This window comes from Erpetoichthys calabaricus, chromosome 11 (genome assembly GCF_900747795.2).
Source record: "Erpetoichthys calabaricus chromosome 11, fErpCal1.3, whole genome shotgun sequence".
NCBI classification, from domain to species: Eukaryota; Metazoa; Chordata; class Cladistia; order Polypteriformes; family Polypteridae; genus Erpetoichthys; species Erpetoichthys calabaricus.
This window is the reverse complement of record NC_041404.2, coordinates 108,462,999-108,482,106: the sequence shown is the minus strand read 5'-3', so window position 1 is coordinate 108,482,106 and position 19,108 is coordinate 108,462,999. Positions and strand designations below refer to the sequence as shown.

Sequence of the window (19,108 nt, the reverse complement as noted above, 5' to 3'; positions counted from 1 at the left end):
ATACTACTTGCTTTTCACAATTGTTTAGAAAGAGAGCAGGACAATGAGGGAAAGGCACAAAAGTCTTAGTAACAACCAAATCACTATACAATGAACATCTTCTAGTATATTAAATGTGTTCTTTTCCATTACTTAATTTTAATTTTTATCCAGTCTCTGTGTCATTTTACAAATTTTTCATTCAATTTTAATTTCATATAGTTGTCTGGAGTTTACTGATCTGGAATAAGTTTAATGATCTTGTTCATTACGGGGTCCAAGGAAGTATTCTGTCCTCCAGTTTTCAGAGGTCTTGGAGTGAGCTGAGAAAGACTGAAGTGTCTATAGCTTTTCTTTCTCTTCCTCACCTTTATTTCAATGATGCTCTGGACAAGCTTATCAAAAGGTCTTATCTTCCAACAAGGTTTTTCACCATCACAGCAACATTGTCAGAGCATTTTTTTTCACCATCACAGCAACATTGTCAGAGCATAACAAATGCAAAGTACAAAATGCAAAATGTTACTGGAGGTAAGAAGGCACAAAGCTGGAATGCTTTTTGAAGGGGCTGATATTTTGATTAAGAGACATTTGTTAATGGGAAAATTAATAACCCTAACCCTAAAAGGTAAATGCAACTCATGTTCAGGTTTGCAGATACCATTACTCAGACATGCCATGTACAACTCCTCACAGAAATTTTTGTGAAGTGCAGAAAATCTGAAATTTTTTTGGTGCAACCAACAAATGGAGAAAAACCACAAAACTACAAAGCTAAAATCAAACAATACCATACCAGATACCAGGTTCTACTACTAGTAACTGGTTCAAATTTTTCCTCACTTTCACTTCAGTCAAAAAAAAAAAAAAAAGTTGAATATATTGCAACATTTGTCTGAACTGAATCACAATACGGGCGGCACGGTGGCGCAGTGGGTAGCGCTGCTGCCTCGCAGTTGGGAGATCTGGGGACCTGGGTTCGATTCCCGGGTCCTCCCTGCGTGAAGTTTGCATGTTCTCCCCGTGTCTGCGTGGGTTTCCTCCGGGCGCTCCGGTTTCCTCCCACAGTCCAAAGACATGCAGGTTAGGTGGATTGGCGATTCTAAATTGGCCCTAGTGTGTGCTTGGTGGGTGGGTGTGTTTGTGTGTGTGTCCTGCGGTGGGTTGGCACCCTGCCCAGGATTGTTTCCTGCCTTGTGCCCTGTGTTGGCTGGGATTGGCTCCAGCAGACCCCCGTGACCCTGTGTTCGGATTCAGCGGGTTGTAAAATGGATGGATGGATGGATGAATCACAATACATAATATACTGCTCCAAACAAAAAATTATATTGTAACCACAGCATCAGAATTAACACAGTATTGTGGGATACCTGATAATTCCCACTTCTAAACTTTTAGCTATGCACTTGCCCATTGCTACTGTCCATGTTGATGCAAAATTCTGAAATGAACATACTACTTTCACGGAATACGATTTGCCTCCTTTTGAAAAATATTTCCTTTTCACTTGGTCATGCACAAATTTCACAAGAACAACAAATATTTACTTTATAGATTTTACCATCAGAGGATAGGGGCAACAAATCATGCACAAAAACAAATGTTATAATAATCTCTAAGAATTGAAATTTCAAAAACAAGAATAATTGAATTCAGCTTTCTATGAATTACAATAATCCCAAAAATTGCCAATTCTAACTCATGTCATGAGACTTTGCTGTCAGCACTAAACCAAAGGTGGAAATCCTTAATCAGAAATTGCTCCATTGCAGTGAAGTAACAAATATAAATTTTAATATAGGTAGGTTGATGATAAAAACTCTCCAATTCTAGAAATGTCATTTCATTAAAACTGCAAAGTAATTTTGAAGAAAAAAAATATTTTTTTTTTTTAATGTAGATAATGAAAATTATAAATTGTACCATATGCTTCCTAGAGAGTGTAGGAGTAAAATAAGGAATAAAAATAGAAATGGATTGCATAACAATATAATCCTGAACCAGTTGTCAGCGTGGAAGGCTAATTAAGTCAAAAATGTAAGCAAAATTAAGAGTCTTACTGCAACAGATAGTAGCACCCACAGCAGACCATACTGTCAATCAAGTAAAGCCATACATCTACCACTACACTAAAAAGTAAATATGATGAACAGTACTATAGACATTCTCAGTATGTTTATGTTTAACAAGTTTATAATGCTGCTGTTAGAAATAGATCTCAAAATAAAAGCAATATGCAGTTTACTATACAGTATGTTTATTGCTTATTTAATAGCATTGTTCATTGTTATGGCTCTATATCCATTTTAAAATTGCCTTCTAGATTTTCCTGTTCAACTGCTAAGCTTGAGATTTTAAACCTCTGTCAAAGTTATTTTTGCCAACATAATTCTAAAGTAGAATTGCAAGTTTATCAACACAACTTTATCAATGGAGATTTTTCTGTCATAAAATCAACTACTGAACATTGTTATGTTTCTTTCTATTGCAGTATTTAGTTATTTTAATATACTGTTGCATGACCATCTTAGTTAACCTCACTGATTAATTTTTTATGACAGCCTTTGAAATTAGTTAATAAAGACTTTTAATACAAGTGATCATTATGAAAGTTGCTATACAAAATATATAGTTATGCTGGTTAATAAATAAGAAGATTTAATAAGAAGAATTTTTTACTCACCCGAAGGGAATGTGGATTGTCTGGCTCCTGCCACCCACCACTAGCTGAAAGAGAATAAAATCAAACAGATGTTTACACATTCAGAAAATGTTTTCTAAACATCACATTTCTTTTCTAAATCATAAAGGCATTATTTTTAATGGTTCGTTGCTACACAAACTTTCTAAACTGGAACTAAACTGCAGAGTGGAAAATTAAAATTGCACTAGATTTCAGTCTTCTACCAAAAGACAGTTGATGTGTTACTATGTGGATATAAAAGTTTAAGCTCACATGATACACTGATGACAACAATGGAATTGTGAGATATCATATTTATTGCTTTTGGAATTGAAAAGAACACTGTACAACGTGTTTGCCGGTTTGTGCTCTATCTTGATCCCAGATCTGGCCAGGACACGCACTGTACTTTCTGCCATGCCACAATGATAAAGGAGTGTGTTGTAAGTGCGGCGAGGGACCAAATTTGAGTCAATAAATATACAGTTGTGCTTGAAAGTTTGTGAACCCTTTAGAATTTTCTGTATTTCTGCATAAATATGACCTAAAACATCATCCAATTTTCACTCAAGTCCTAAAAGTAGATAAAGAGAAACCAGTTAAACAAATGAGACAAAAATTTTATACTTGGTCATTTATTTATTAAGGAAAATGATCGAATATTACATATTTGTGAGTGGCAAAAGTATGTGAACCTTTGCTTTCAGTATCTGGTGTGACCCCCCATCGTAGCAATAACTGCAACTAAACGTTTCCGGTAACTGTTGATCAGTCCTGCACACCGGCTTGGAGGAATTTTAGCCCATTCCTCTGTACAGAACAGCTTCAACTCTGGGATGTTGGTGGGTTTCCTCACATTAACTGCTCCCTTCAGGTTCTTCCACAACATTTCGATTGGATTAAGGTCAGGACTTTGACTTGGCCATTCAAAAATATTAAACTGTATCCTTCTTTAACCATTCTTTGGTAGAACGACTTGTGTGCTTAGGGTCGTTGTCTTGCTGCATGCCCTACCATTCTCTTGAGATTCAGTTCAAGGACACATGTCCCGACATATTTTTAGAATTTTCTGATATAATTCAGAATTCATTGTTCCATCAATGAAGTCAAGTTGTTCTGTCCCAGATGCAGCAAAACAGGCCCAAACCATGACACTACCACCGCCATGTTTCATAGATGGAATAAGGTTCTTATGCTGAAATGCAGTGTTATCCTTTCTCCAAACATAACGCTTTTTATTTAAACCAAAAAGTTCTATTTTGGTCTTATCCGTCCACAAAACATTCTTCCAATAGCCTTCTGGTTTGTCCATGTGATCTTTAGCAAACTGCAGATGAGCAGCAATGTTTTTTTTGGAAAGCAGTAGCTTTCTCCTTGCAACCCTGCCATGCACACCATTGTTGTTCAGTGTTCTCCTGATGGTGGACTCATGAACATCAACATTAGCCAATGTGAAAGAGGCCTTCAGTTGCTTAGAAGTTACCCTGTGGTCCTTTGTGACCTCGCCGACTATTACACTCCTTGCTCTTGGAGTGATCTTTGTTGGTTGACCATTCCTGGGGAGGGTAACAATGGTCTTGAATTTCCTCCATTTGTACACAATCTGTGACTGTGGATTGGAGTCGTCCAGACTCTTTAGAGATGGTTTTGTAACCTTTTCCGGCCTGATGAGCATCAACAACTCTTTTTCTGAGGTCCTCAGAAATCTCCTTTTCTCGTGCCGTGATACACTTCCACAAATATGTGTTGTGAAGAGCAGACTTTGATAGATCCCTGTTCTTTAAATAACACAGGGTGCCCACTCACACCTGATTGTCATCCCATTCATTGAAAACACTGGACTCTTAATTTCACCTTCAAACTAACTGCTAATCCTAGAGGTTCACATACTTTTGCCACTCACAAATATGCAATATTCGATCATTTTCCTCAATAAACAAATGACCAAGTATAATATTGTCTCATTTGTTTAACTGGTTTCTCTTTATCTACTTTTAGGACTTGAGTGAAAATCTGATAATGTTTTAGGTCATATTTATGCAGAAATATAGAAAATTCTAAAGGGTTCACAAACTTTCAAGCACAACTGTACGTGCTATGGTAATGTATTTACCTTTGGCATTTTTATAATTAAAACTATAGACCACAGGTGTAAACCGTTTACTTGTTATTAACAAAATTATATTCTGTAGGCTTACTGTTCAGTGACCATAAACATACCAATATAATAAAAATATCTTGGGATGAGACGAGACTAATCCTGAGACGAGACGTGACTTTTTGAAGAGACTTTTTGGAAGGAAGTCCTGTGAGACGGAGCCTTTAACCTGAGATTTTAAGTCACACCATACTTACAACCTTTGGAAGCAAGTCACGCGTGACAGAGACTTTTGCCATGAGATTCTTTCAAGTCACGCCCTACTTATAACTATTTTCAAATAAGACAATGGTCATCAGGTGCATTCCGACACTTAACCTGAACAGACACCAATCCATTAAAGGGCTTACTTATGAACACACACACACACTTACGGAGATCTAGTTTAGAATCGCCCATTCTTCATCTAAATATGGCAGCGAGAAACGATGAAGTCGGATGAATTGACGCGAAAATTGTCGATCAGTTACACGGCAAATTGATTACAGTAATCCCTCCTCCATCGCGGGGGTTGCGTTCCAGAGCCACCCGCGAAATAAGAAAATCCGCGAAGTAGAAACCATATGTTTATATGGTTATTTTTATATTGTCATGCTTGGGTCACAGATCTGCGCAGAAACACAGGAGGTTGTAGAGAGACAGGAACGTTATTCAAACACTGCAAACAAACATTTGTCTCTTTTTCAAAAGTTTAAACTGTGCTCCATGACAAGACAGAGATGACAGTTCCGTCTCACAATTAAAAGAATGCAAACATATCTTCCTCTTCAAAGGAGTGCATGTCAGGAGCAGTGACTGTCACAGAGATAGAGAGAAAAGCAAACAAATCAATAGGGCTGTTTGGCTTTTAAGTATGCGAAGCACCGCGGCACAAAGCTGTTGAAGGCGGCAGCTCACACCCCCTCCGTCAGGAGCAGACAGAGAGAGAGAGAGAGAGAGATAGAGAGAGACAGAGTTTGTTTTTCAAGCACAAATCAATACGTGCCCTTCGAGCTTTTAAGTATGCGAAGCACCGTGCAGCATGTCGTTTCAGGAAGCAGCTGCACAAAAGATAGCAACGTGAAGATAATCTTTCAGCATTTTTAGACGAGCGTCCGTATCGTCTAGGCGTGCGAACAGCCCCCCTGCTCAATCCCCCTACGTCAGGATCAGAGAAAGTCAGCGCAAGAGAAAGAGAAAAGTAAGCTGGGTAGCTTCTCAGCCATCTGCCAATAGCGTCCCTTGTATGAAATCAACTGGGCAAACCAACTGAGGAAGCATGTACCAGAAATTAAAAGATCCATTGTCCGCAGAAACCCGCGAAGCAGCGAAAAATCCGCGATATATATGTAAATATGCTTACATATAAAATCCGCGATGGAGTGAAGCCGCGAAAGGCAAAGCGCGATATAGCAAGGGATTACTGTAAATGCGTTTCAATAGACTATGCTGAAGCAGTTGGTGGTGATCGTGCGGAAGATGAAAACATCAATTTACAATATCCCATAGAATATCTACAAGCGTTAACACTGTCTCGTCTTCCACCAGCCAAATTACTGTTGAAAGAAGGATGTATCATAATGTTATTGTGTAATTTATGTATGAGTGATGAACTATGCAATGGAACAAGATTAGTTAACAATTGGTCGAACAATTCTAACATGTAAAATTTTAACAAGCAACAAGAAAGGTAATGTAGTACATATTCTGCGAATAACATTAGACACAAAAGGAGATCTTGATATGCCATGCGCATTAAAACATTTACAGTTTCCTGTGAGAATAGCTTTTGCTATGACAATTAACAAATCACAGGGACAAACATTCAAAAAAGTTGGTTTATTTATTAGAGAGAAACAAACTATATTCACTCATGGGCAGTTATACGTTGTGTTGTCACAATGTAAATCCAACCACAGAATCAAATTTCAATGCGATCTTAAAGAAAATTAATTCCAAAAATTGTTTTAACTTAAGTTTTAAAGTAAAAGTGAAAATAATGCATATGTAACAATTCCCATGAAAATAATCTCTAAATTGAATATCCAGTTAACCAAACCCGGGGGTTGGCAAGCGAAGCCCCATAGTTTTCCTTAAAATATGCATTAATAATACATATGGCATAAAAGAACAATAAAATACACACACAATCAATTAATTGACATTAGCAATTAAACACAGCTTAAATGTAAACATACATGGACTTATAGATTTTAATCATTTTTAAATCATGAACTGAGCTACAGATTTTTTGCTATTAAAGTATATATATATATATATATATATATATATATATATATATATATATATATAATTCACTTAGTCCATGGCAAGCAAGACGCACACAAGACAGCCACGCCCACCAACAATTCACTAAACAGCCGACCATGGTGCGAGAGCAAAAGCATTTCCCAAGAATGTGTTCATTAATCAAGAACGAAAGTCGGAGGTTCGAAGAAGATCACATACTGTCGTAGTTCCGACCATACACGATGCCAACAGGCGATCCGGCGGCGTTATTCCCTATTCCCATGACCCGCCAGGCAGCCAACCGGGTAACCAAAGTCTTTGGGTTCCGGGGGGAGTATGGTTGCAAAGCTGAAACTGAAAGGAATTGACGGAAGGGCACCACCAGGTGTGGAGCCTGTGGCTTAATTGGACTCGATACGGGAAACCTCACCTGGCCCAAACATGGCTCACAGGTGCATGCGACTGAGGCAGTTTGTGGAAAATGAACAGTCAACGTGACTCACAAGTGCATGTGGACTGTACACAAATGAAAGCAATTCAGGTGAGGAGTTGGGGGCGGACACATGAGCAGGCAGTGCGTACTGAACGATGACTAAGAAATGACTTAAGAAATCGGCAGACTAGAATGGCGGGGGCGGAATGGGCATCAGACAATCAAACTTGCTTATCTAGAGAATGTAAATGTCCTAACACGGGTTCCGTAGGTGAACCTGCGGAAGGATCATTACTGATTGTGCCGACCCGTCGTTGGACGGTTAGGACCCAAAACCTCTCAGGCCCACTTCCCCGCCCTCTCTCCAGTGTTCCATCTTTGCATTCACTTACAGTCGTATCCTCAAACCCACCCCCATCTGGACAACTGTGTCTTTCAGGAAGTGTTCACCCATCAATACATAATTATGCGGCGTATGTTATGCCGCGGGTTGGCTAGTTTACTATATTTATTAAGGTGTGTATTTTCCTTCAGTGTATCAGATAGACATTTGTAATTCTTCAGGTGTCAGTATAAATATGGATTACCATTTTAATTATGTAGTACTTGTTGCTTACCAAAACGTACACTGTATGACACAAGGCAACAAATCATAAACACAATACAAATCTTTAAAGAGCTACAAATGTATCAGATGTTCATAAGTTGTTTATCAAGAAGACAAGACTAACATGATTAACAGCTTTATAAGTAAAAGATACATTTTGTTGATAAGCTAACAAGCCTATTGTTTACTAAGCAGTAATTTCAAATTCGTATTTTTTCTTTTTCCTATTAAAAATGTAAGTTGCTGAACTAAAAAAGAGCTTGCTGTCCAAACTGAAACAGTGTCCATTTTAATTAACACTAGAATTACCAAAGCCTACGAAAAAACTCGTAGATCCGTCCCACCTTAAATCGCTTGCACCTCTTCATCAGTGTCTTTTGTCCTGTAAATGTGTCGATAAGCAGCAAGCAGCCTGCTCTCACATCCCCCCACCGCCACACAGTTTTCTCAGCTCAAGTCTGTTTACCTGCGTGTCAGTTGCTTAGAGTTGTATAGAGTGAGAAGTCAAGCAAAATGACACCTTTTATAAATACTATATCATTATTTGTAACACATGCATTTCATGTGTGTTCCGTGTCTACAACAATCTATGTAAGCACATCTTTAAAACAAACGTTTTTCATGTTTTGGTAATAATTAACAAAATGTAGACATGAAGTGTATAATGTGTGAAGCCTGAAGTCCACATATCAAATAAACACTTTCAAAAAAGGTACAAACATAACAGAACAAGTGTGCTTCTATTCAAGATTATAACTGCAGAAAAAGACCCTGCGTTAGGGTGCGACATTGACATGCATTTGCTACGACCACTTCGAAACGTGACAGAGAATAAAACTGAATAAAAAAAAAAAAAAAAAAAAACCTAACCTTTACAAGTATCATAAATTTACACCGGCTATTACAGACCGAAATCAAATGTATGTTTTTACTCTAAGATAGTAAGAATAAGAGCAGCTCACTTCTCAAAACGGACTTGTCTGGGGTCGAACCCGTCAAGTTTAGATTACCAGTCAACAGCTGATACCGTTGCGCCACCGAAGCGGTCGTAGCAAATGCGTGTCAATGTCGCACCCTAACGCGGTTTCTTTTTCTGCAGTTACATTCTTAAATAGAAGCACACTTGTTCTGTTATATTTGTACCTTTTGTGAAAGTGTTTATTTGATATTTGGAATTCAGGCTTCACACATTATACACTTCATGTCTACATTTTGTCAATTACCAAAACATGAAAAACGTTTGTTTTAACGATGCGTTTACATAGATTGTTGTACACATGGAACACACATGAAATGTATGTGTTCCAAATAACAATATAGTATTTATAAAAGGTGTCATTTTGCTTGACTTCTCACTCTATACAACTAAGCAACTAACGCGCAGCTAAACAGACTTGAGCTGAGAAAACTGTGGTGGTGGTGGGGCTGTGATAGTAGGCTGCTTGTTGCTTATCAACATATTTACAGGACAAAAGATGCTGATGGAGAGGTGCGAAGCGATTTAAAGTGGGACGGATCTACGAGTTTTTTTGTAGGCTCTGGTAATTCTAGATGTTAAAGAATAAAAGGGTCTGAATTCATATAGCTTTTCTAGCAGTTTGTCAAACTGTACAGGACGTCTTCTTCGATTCATTTTTCTCAGTTTATTACTCCACTTCAGGGTGTTTGCCGGATAAAAAGAAGTGTGCTGGCTCAACTACCTTATACCTTGCATAAAGGAAGCACTGCAACTAAATTACTGTAAAGCAGGGGCGGAAAAGATTGGCTTTTGCGATCGGCCAATTTACTAATCACTGATCAGAGTCTTTAATGAAAATAGGCCAAGTTAGATCAGAGGCCAATTGATTGTAGCATCCCTACTGCTATGTGTAAAGGAAACTGCAGTAGCTGATTACATGATGAAAAGAAGAATGAAGGGTCCAGCATATGGTAAGTACCAAGCACAGTACAAAGCACATACAACGCAACAAGATGAGAAAAATAAGACAAAATAACTACCAAATGACAAAACTTTTGAAAGTAGAAATTTTGGAACAGCATGAACAAAAACATAAAATCAACAAGCACACATAGTAAACAGTGCAATAAGAGAAGAAATTATTCAGAAACGTACCAACGGATTTATCTGCCATTCCAACATCACGAGAGGTCCAGCGGCAAAAGCCACATGCAAGGTAGTAGGCCTTCTTCATTGTTGTCTTGGCAGGATCATCAGCAAGAGGGGCAGGGATATTAGTGGCACGTGTTGATAAGGTATGCATACAGCAAGGGCAGTCAAAGCAATTTGCACACCTAAGGAAGGAAAAAAATATATTAAATTTGTTAATGTGTTTAAAGTTGACCATTTAAAAAAAAAAAAAGTTTAAAACCGAACTCAAAGTCGGCTGAAAGAAATAACATTTCACACAGATTACCCGGCATCCTTCTATTAAGCATGTTTACACTATATTTAGATTAGGTTCAAATACTACTGCATAGAAATGCAAATACATTACAAGTTAAATCCTCCAACCCATAAAAGCCAAGTGGCTTCAGATGTGAACAATAACTATTACTGTACTATACCTAATTTTGCCAAAAGGCCTTCATCTACTTTTAAATCTGGACATATGCGGTGTGATTTTTGCACAAATGTAAGGTCATTTGCAGTTGCCATCTGATTTTCTGAGTTAGCCCAAATTTTACCTTCTTCATACATTGTTTCAAAAGCAGTGTGAGAGTAGTTGCAATGCCTGACTGCATCTTACAATTTGACTGTCATACAGTCGGAACAATTTCTGTCATGTCAGAAATTTCAGTTGGCTTTCTTGTAGTGTAAGCAGTCTCAAAAGCTGAATTTCTAATATTGCCATCAACTTCAACTCTGTTTATTTTTACACAATGCTCTTTACTGCTTACCAGCTCTAAGAGTTTACATCAATTTGCCAATATATTACATAATATTAAAAGTATTTAACCATACCAATTATAAAAATGCACATCAAGATAATAAGTTCTAAGTTCCTAAGTTCTTGTCTATAAGCCGCGGCTTATCTAAGGAAAAAAGTTGTGAAAATGAAAAAATAGAATATCGGCTTATACAGTAATCCCTCCTCCATCGCGGGGGTTGCGTTCCAGAGCCACCCGCGAAATAAGAAAATCCGCGAAGTAGAAACCATATGTTTATATGGTTATTTTTATATTGTCATGCTTGGGTCACAGATTTGCGCAGAAACACATTACTTGCTATGAGAACTCTCTACTACAAATTCACTTTTAATGTTTAGGTGTGCCTGTTACGGTATAAAATTGCTGTATACTTTTCTTAATGGACAGCAGACAATGCAACTTTCTTCTGATATGAAGCTGCAACAGGAAAGTACAAAATGTATACCCTTGCTGAACAGTTGGTTGCGAATATAAAGATACTGTGCATTTCCACTAAAAGTGTTGGCCCTTCTTGATTACAACAGAACCAATGACATGAACCATACATACAGTATTTGTACACTGTTGCAGAACTGAAAATTACACATAAATACATTGTTTAATTTGTTCTATAATAAAAAAGGTACAATTAAATGACTATCAATTAAAATGAATTGCACCATTTAGTTTAAAATCTGTTGATTGGGGTTTTTATGCAATGATGAAGGACACCACTATTATGATGGTATCTTCAACATTCAATCTTCATCATATGTAACTGTTAAGAAATAAGTTAATCAAATGTACGTATGTATTGTACAGTAAGGTGGCGGTTTAGTCTTTGGGTCTTGAAACCTCTAATTTTTTTCTCCATTATCTACACTTGAAGTATTTTAACAAACTGGGCATTCACTTTTGCTATTACAGTAATCCCTCTCCCGCGCTTCGACTTTCGCGGCTTCACTCTATCGCGGATTTTATATGTAAGCATATCTAAATATATAACGCGGATTTTTCACTGCTTCGCGGGTTTCTGCGGACAATGGGTCTTTTTACTTCTGGTACTTGCTTCCTCAGTTGGTTTGCCCAGTTGATTTCATACAAGAGATGCTATTGGCAGATGGCTGAGAAGCTACCCAATCAGAGCACGCAGTTAAGTTCCTGTGTGCTGCTGATTGGCTCAGCGACGGAGTGCTGCATTAACCAGGAAGTCTCATCTCACTCATTCAGCATTAACGTGCTACTGCTTCAGGGGCCATGTCCAAGCGCCAACAGAAGATGCAAATGATTGCAGAAAAGGTAAAAGTTTTGGATATGTTGAAGGAAGGAAACAGCTACACTGCTACAGGACACCATTACTGCATGAATGAGTCCACGATTCTTTTTATTTAAAAAGGAGAAAAAGCATATAAGATCTACAGCCGCAGTGTCCTTTAACCAGGGCGCAAAACGAGTTGCAAGTGGACGTGATAAGGCAGTAGTCTGGATGGAATCTGCTTTAGGGATTTGGATTGAAGAGTGCTGGAAGAAGAACAACGGCGGTGCTACACAGTCGCCTGAAGAGGCTCCTTTAGAAGAGCTGTAATGCTATCCTTTGTTGTGCAGTAAAATTAAACTCATCGTTATCGGACAAGTCGCAGTGTCATTGTTGGTGAGTAACCATAATTAATTATCTACGTACAGTACTTATTACATGTACATAGTTTAGTGTCACTGTACACACATTTTACTGTATACAATTTTTCTTGCATTGTACGTATTTATTGCTGGTGGCCTGTCTGTAGTAATGATTGTAACATATGTGATATCGGAGACGCTCGATATCTTTAAAATAATATTTAGGTTTTACTGTATATAAACTGTGTTTACATACATAATTTCAACGAACCTTACCTAATATCTAAGAGAATACAAAGGGTTTATGCTGTATAATTGTGCGGGAAATGTTTATAATAGTGTGGGAGAGTTTATAAGGGCTTAAAATACATAAAAATAACCATATGAACATACAGTGGTGTGAAAAACTATTTGCCCCCTTCCTGATTTCTTATTCTTTTGCATATTTGTCACACAAAATGTTTCTGATCATCAAACACATTTAACCATTAGTCAAATATAACACAAGTAAACACAAAATGCAGTTTTTAAATGATGGTTTTTATTATTTAGGGAGAAAAAAAATCCAAACCTACATGGCCCTGTGTGAAAAAGTAATTGCCCCCTTGTTAAAAAATAACCTAACTGTGGTGTATCACACCTGAGTTCAATTTCCATAGCCACCCCCCAGGCCTGATTACTGCCACACCTGTTTCAATCAAGAAATCACTTAAATAGGAGCTGCCTGACACAGAGAAGTAGACCAAAAGCACCTCAAAAGCTAGACATCATGCCAAGATCCAAAGAAATTCAGGAACAAATGAGAACAGAAGTAATTGAGATCTATCAGTCTGGTAAAGGTTATAAAGCCATTTCTAAAGCTTTGGGACTCCAGCGAACCACAGTGAGAGCCATTATCCACAAATGGCAAAAACATGGAACAGTGGTGAACCTTCCCAGGAGTGGCCGGCCGACCAAAATTACCCCAAGAGCGCAGAGACGACTCATCCGAGAGGTCACAAAAGACCCCAGGACAACGTCTAAAGAACTGCAGGCCTCACTTGCCTCAATTAAGGTCAGTGTTCACGACTCCACCATAAGAAAGAGACTGGGCAAAAACGGCCTGCATAGCAGATTTCCAAGACGCAAACCACTGTTAAGCAAAAAGAACATTAGGGCTCGTCTCAATTTTGCTAAGAAACATCTCAATGATTGCCAAGACTTTTGGGAAAATACCTTGTGGACTGATGAGACAAAAGTTGAATTTTTTGGAAGGCAAATGTCCCGTTACATCTGGCGTAAAAGGAACACAGCATTTCAGAAAAAGAACATCATACCAACAGTAAAATATGGTGGTGGTAGTGTGATGGTCTGGGGTTGTTTTGCTGCTTCAGGACCTGGAAGGCTTGCTGTGATAGATGGAACCATGAATTCTACTGTCTACCAAAAAATCCTGAAGGAGAATGTCCGGCCATCTGTTCGTCAACTCAAGCTGAAGCGATCTTGGGTGCTGCAACAGGACAATGACCCAAAACACACCAGCTAATCCACCTCTGAATGGCTGAAGAAAAACAAAATGAAGACTTTGGAGTGGCCTAGTCAAAGTCCTGACCTGAATCCAATTGAGATGCTATGGCATGACCTTAAAAAGGCAGTTCATGCTAGAAAACCCTCAAATAAAGCTGAATTACAACAATTTTGCAAAGATGAGTGGGCCAAAATTCCTCCAGAGCGCTGTAACAGACTCATTGCAAGTTATCACAAACGCTTGATTGCAGTTATTGCTGCTAAGGGTGGCCCAACCAGTTATTAGGTTCAGGGGGCAATTACTTTTTCACACAGGGCCATGTAGGTTTGGATTTTTTTTTCTCCCTAAATAATAAAAACCACCATTTACAAACTGCATTTTGTGTTTACTTGTGTTATATTTGACTAATTGTTAAATGTGTTTGATGATCAGAAACATTTTGTGTGACAAACATGCAAAAGAATAAGAAATCAGGAAGGGGGCAAATAGTTTTTCACACCGCTGTATGGTTTCTACTTCGCAGATTTTCACCTTTCGCGGGGGGTTCTGGAACGCAACACCCGCGATGGAGGAAGGATTTCTGTATAACCATTTGAGGATTACAGAGTTTCTCTGAAATTTAATTTATATTCATTTATACCTTTTTTGTTTTTCCTTTAGTATTTATAAAGTAATAATAATAATAATAATAATACATTTTATTTATATAGCGCCTTTCCCATGCTCAAGGCACTTACAGAATAAATAAAGAACGGCAGAATATACAGTATATAGCATAGTACTGTAAGCAACACTTGTGTATGAAATTATGCTATAAAATCAAATTCTTCCTTACAGTAAATAAACACAGCAATAACATGTCTGTACAGATGCATCTGCTGTATGCCTGAAAACAATATTGCTGCAGAAACCATATAGCACTTAAAAGTAACACTAACCTGTTCTTTTTCAGCTTGGCTTCCGCTGAAGGCATGTTTTCTAAACAGCTAGGGCAATAATGAGAATCCACCTAAAGATTAAACAAATGGAGATAAGAATATAAATAAGAATGTGGCCTACCGGTTAAGATTTTGGACTGTAATTTCTACAGCATAACACATTTGGGACTTGGCAAATTACGTAACCTTTCAATAATACACCTGTAGAAACTGACAATATATAAAGTACCGTTGTAAAATGAACCTGTAACACAGCTTTGGCATTCGCTAGAGAAATGCCTAAAACATACGAAAAAGTAAAAAGCTACTAGAAAATAAGGAAAAAAGACACCATGTTTCGGCTATAAAGCCTATATTTTTATGCGCCCGTTTCTCTTAATCCACAACGAAATAGAAGGAGCCAGGTGTTATTGATAAGACAAACAAAACTGTAAACAAACTTGATAAAGCGCTCACACATTTCTGAATATGAACCAATTCAGGGTTTCCTATGACGCACTGTGCGTTTTAAAAAAAAAGTGAACATTTTACTCTCATGCGGAAGAGCCCATGTTTTTTTTTCCATTGTTAAATTTTCCCAGAAAACGACGTATAATATACAAGAACCAGATTATCAGATAGCCGTACCATTCATTGCAAGATGCAAACCAGTAACTGTTGATCAGCACAACTTACCGTCCGATTATCACATTGATTATTAACTGCCGTTGAAATAAAACACGGCTGATATGCAAGTAGCATTAGCAATAATGGACACAATACTTTGAAATTAAAATACAAATGTAAAAAATACACAAACTTCAATATAATACAAACGTGGTATTTTATCTAATTTGATTTTTACTCTATTGACTTTATAACAACAGCAACAGAAGAACATGTAAAAATGCAATATTTGGACAGAAAACATTTTATAAACCACACATGTTGCATAAATTCTTATCTTTTGCCTAGTTAAATGAAGGCACTCCCGATTTCGACTGGGCCTCCGAGACTTGATTGGCATACATTTTACCCAATCGTCTTAGGAAAAGGATTGGACGTGTCAGTGTCCAAAGATGATACAAGAACCAACCGACTTTCCTCCCAAACGACAGCTCATATCTTTAAAAAAAATGGCAAACGTTCGCAAACTGCACTTTGAGGAACACGAAAACACGCTTATTAGAAGATGGTTAACAAAAACAACATCCATCGCCTATGAAAAATGTTAAGCCTTTCTCTTTAGTCCGAGAGAGGGGACTGGCTCATTGGCGGTGATTTTTCATTCACGCTCGGCTTATTGTATTACCTCATGAGAAACGCATTCTAGTGAGCGAAGTTCACTGCAATAGCGGCAGAAGTACAGCTGTGACAGCGGGGAACGGATCTTTTTTTCACCGCTAACAAGGTAAAGCACTCGGTCCGGCTGCAGTAAAGACGCCATTTCTAAAAATGACAAACACCACCCAATCCCAGCAGCCCCAAAACTCCTCGAGCTGGACCAATCAGCAGGTAATAATTTTGAATAACCACACCCACCAACGAGCATGCGCATTGCCTCTGTACGTTTCTATGGGAATTCTGTTTATAAAGGTTCTATTGAAAACTGAAGTCCAATACATAGCACTTCAGTATGGAACTGGTAGTTTTACGTTACATGATCAGTATACTTTTTCCAGTACATAAAATAAGACATGCTGATTTTTGGTCAAGTCATTTGGAGGCAACGGTTTTGAGTGTTGAAAGTAGAGTACAGGTACAGGCGCAATTTAAAAAAATCAACAATTTAGTCAATTCATTACCCACAAGCTCGTCCATTAAGAAGTACCCGACAGCAAAACGTAGACGGGATGCAACTTATTATCTGACGTATGTCTAATATGTTTCAAAAATGGTTAATTGAGGTGGTTGCTACAAATATGGCATTATGCAATCAAGTTCAGGCACTCACTGTGTGGCGTTTGCATGATCTCCACATGTGCATGTGAACTGTAAAAAAATACCTGCATTTCCCCGGGGACGGGGAGGGTTGCAACACTTTTTGCATTCCTCTCATTTACTCAGAGACTGTTTGGACCACACCTGCCAAATTTGTATACTATAAACTTACATCTGTCTGCTAATTACCCATTGTACTTGTAGTTAATTATATTTTACATATCCTGCACAATATTGATTTGAACTGAAGAAGTCAGATGTTGCAACCGTCGTTGCAACACATATAAGGGACGGTTGCAACATGTTAAACATAAATTATAAGGGACGGTTGCAACATGTTAAACATATATTAAATTTCAATAATTAACCTTTGCTTTTTCTCTGAACTTGCATAGTACTGTGTAAATCTACAATTATACAATAATATTAAAGTACATTTTTATTCATTTATTGAAAGTTCTGTATTTTTATGTCACACGGGATTTTTTAAAAATGCATTTATTGTCCAAACATGGATCTGCTTTAAAACATGTCAAAAAATATTGAATACAAAGTGAATTTAAATTCACCCCAACAATTCTACTGGCTCTCAGGATAAATCTGCCAGTTACTAGAACAATTATAATATAATTCTTACTAATTAACAGTATTTAAACATACATTACCCAAATAAAGTTGCACAGATATTCCTAAACAGTGGCTAATCACCCCTCATATAAAGTACCCCACATCTATACTGACTAACAGTAGAAATCTGTCAGTTAGAAGAACAATTTTGGGAACTGGCTTTCAGTGAACCTTTCTACAGACAACAAGAACAAAATAATGCAACTCTTTTAGTCATGCAGTTGTGGCATGTGTAGACATCACCTCCAGGTGTGCAGGCTTTATGTGCCCAGGATTTGCACATCCCGCACTGCAGCCACACTTCCCTGGATTTTGAATAACCTTCAAGACACACGATGCAGAAATCATCTTCGTCTTCAGATTCGTATTCTTCTCTGTTTCTCTTTGTTTTCTTTATACTTCTCTGCGTAGTTGTCTTTTTTGTTATTCTTTTTTTTGCTTTTCTGTGGCAGAGTTTTGTATTCTTCCATCTCTAATGCCTCCTTCAAAGGAGTGTCTGTAAGAATAGCAGTAGAGCGTCGTTTCCTGCCTTTTGTACTTTGTTTTCTGGGTCCTGCTTTGGGATGTGGCCGTATAGCTTCAGGTGAGAAGTCATCTGTAGGCTCACTCATCCTAGAGGTTGATGGTCTTGATGGGGATGGACAGAATGAAGGTGGCTCAGTTGGAGGAGATGTTCTTGTTGGAGAAGGCACAAATGCAAGTGACTCTGTTGGAGGAGACACATTAGCAGTTGTCCCTGGAGGGACAGCAGGTGGTCCTGATGGAGGAGGTGTCCCAGAAGTAGAAGGCACAGCAGATCGGGCAAGAGGGCGATCAGTGACTACTGATGGAGCAAAGTCACATTCTTGGAATATATCCCTATTAAATGGCCAAATTCTTGTGCATCTAAATCCTGCCTGCCCATTTGTAGGTGTTGCTGCCAGTGGCAGGGACACTCTGACAATGCCTGGGATATCATAAATTGTCATTATCATCCCCGGGTGGGTCTACATCCAAGAATCACATGCTGAGTTGACAACTCTTTTTAATGGCCCATATACACTCCTGTCAAGTGGCTGTAATTTGTGAGAGCAGTGGGGGGGAAGGATAGCAAAACAATTCCATGGCTGCGGCAGAAGTTGATGCCTTCTATTGACAGGTGGGATGGGTGATTGTCAAGAATTAAAAGAACTATGGAGTCTGAGGAACTCTTTGTGTGTAGCTGAAAGTGTTTCAAGTAAACAAGAAAGTCAGCCTCTTGCATCCACCCAGATGCGTTGGCTGTCCCAATACAGCCAGGTGGGCAGGGCCGGATTTTCCTATAGGCTAACTAGGCTTCAGCCTAGGGCCTCAAGATCAAGAGGGGCCTACATTCAAATTGTTAGCAAAATTTTATTATCTCTCATGTAATTTACAAACTTAAAAATGGAAGGTGAAAGGGCCTCATAAGTGGAATAGCCTAGGGCCTCTTTTCATATAAATCCGGCCCTGCAGGTGGGCCATCCCGAACAAAATGAGATTTGT

The 19,108-nt window shown here is 38.2% G+C and overlaps 1 protein-coding gene across 2 annotated transcripts in view; it reads right to left on the bottom strand.

Moving 5' to 3' along the window:
* The window catches only part of dctn4 (dynactin 4), a 64,414-nt gene extending 47,898 nt beyond the window's left edge, over positions 1-16,516 (bottom strand). Inside the window, exons 1-4 of one of the 2 annotated variants that reach the window (XM_028813715.1) lie at positions 16,350-16,516; positions 15,059-15,129; positions 10,203-10,381; positions 2,663-2,706 (exon numbers count right to left, since the gene is read on the bottom strand). In XM_028813715.1, the coding sequence (XP_028669548.1) occupies positions 2,663-2,706; positions 10,203-10,381; positions 15,059-15,129; positions 16,350-16,484 (429 nt within the window). In that variant the 5' untranslated portion in view covers positions 16,485-16,516. The remainder of the gene's footprint in view (positions 1-2,662; positions 2,707-10,202; positions 10,382-15,058; positions 15,130-16,349) is intronic. The other variant, XM_051934155.1, reaches the window with a different exon arrangement.
* Between the last annotated feature and the right edge of the window lie 2,592 nt (positions 16,517-19,108).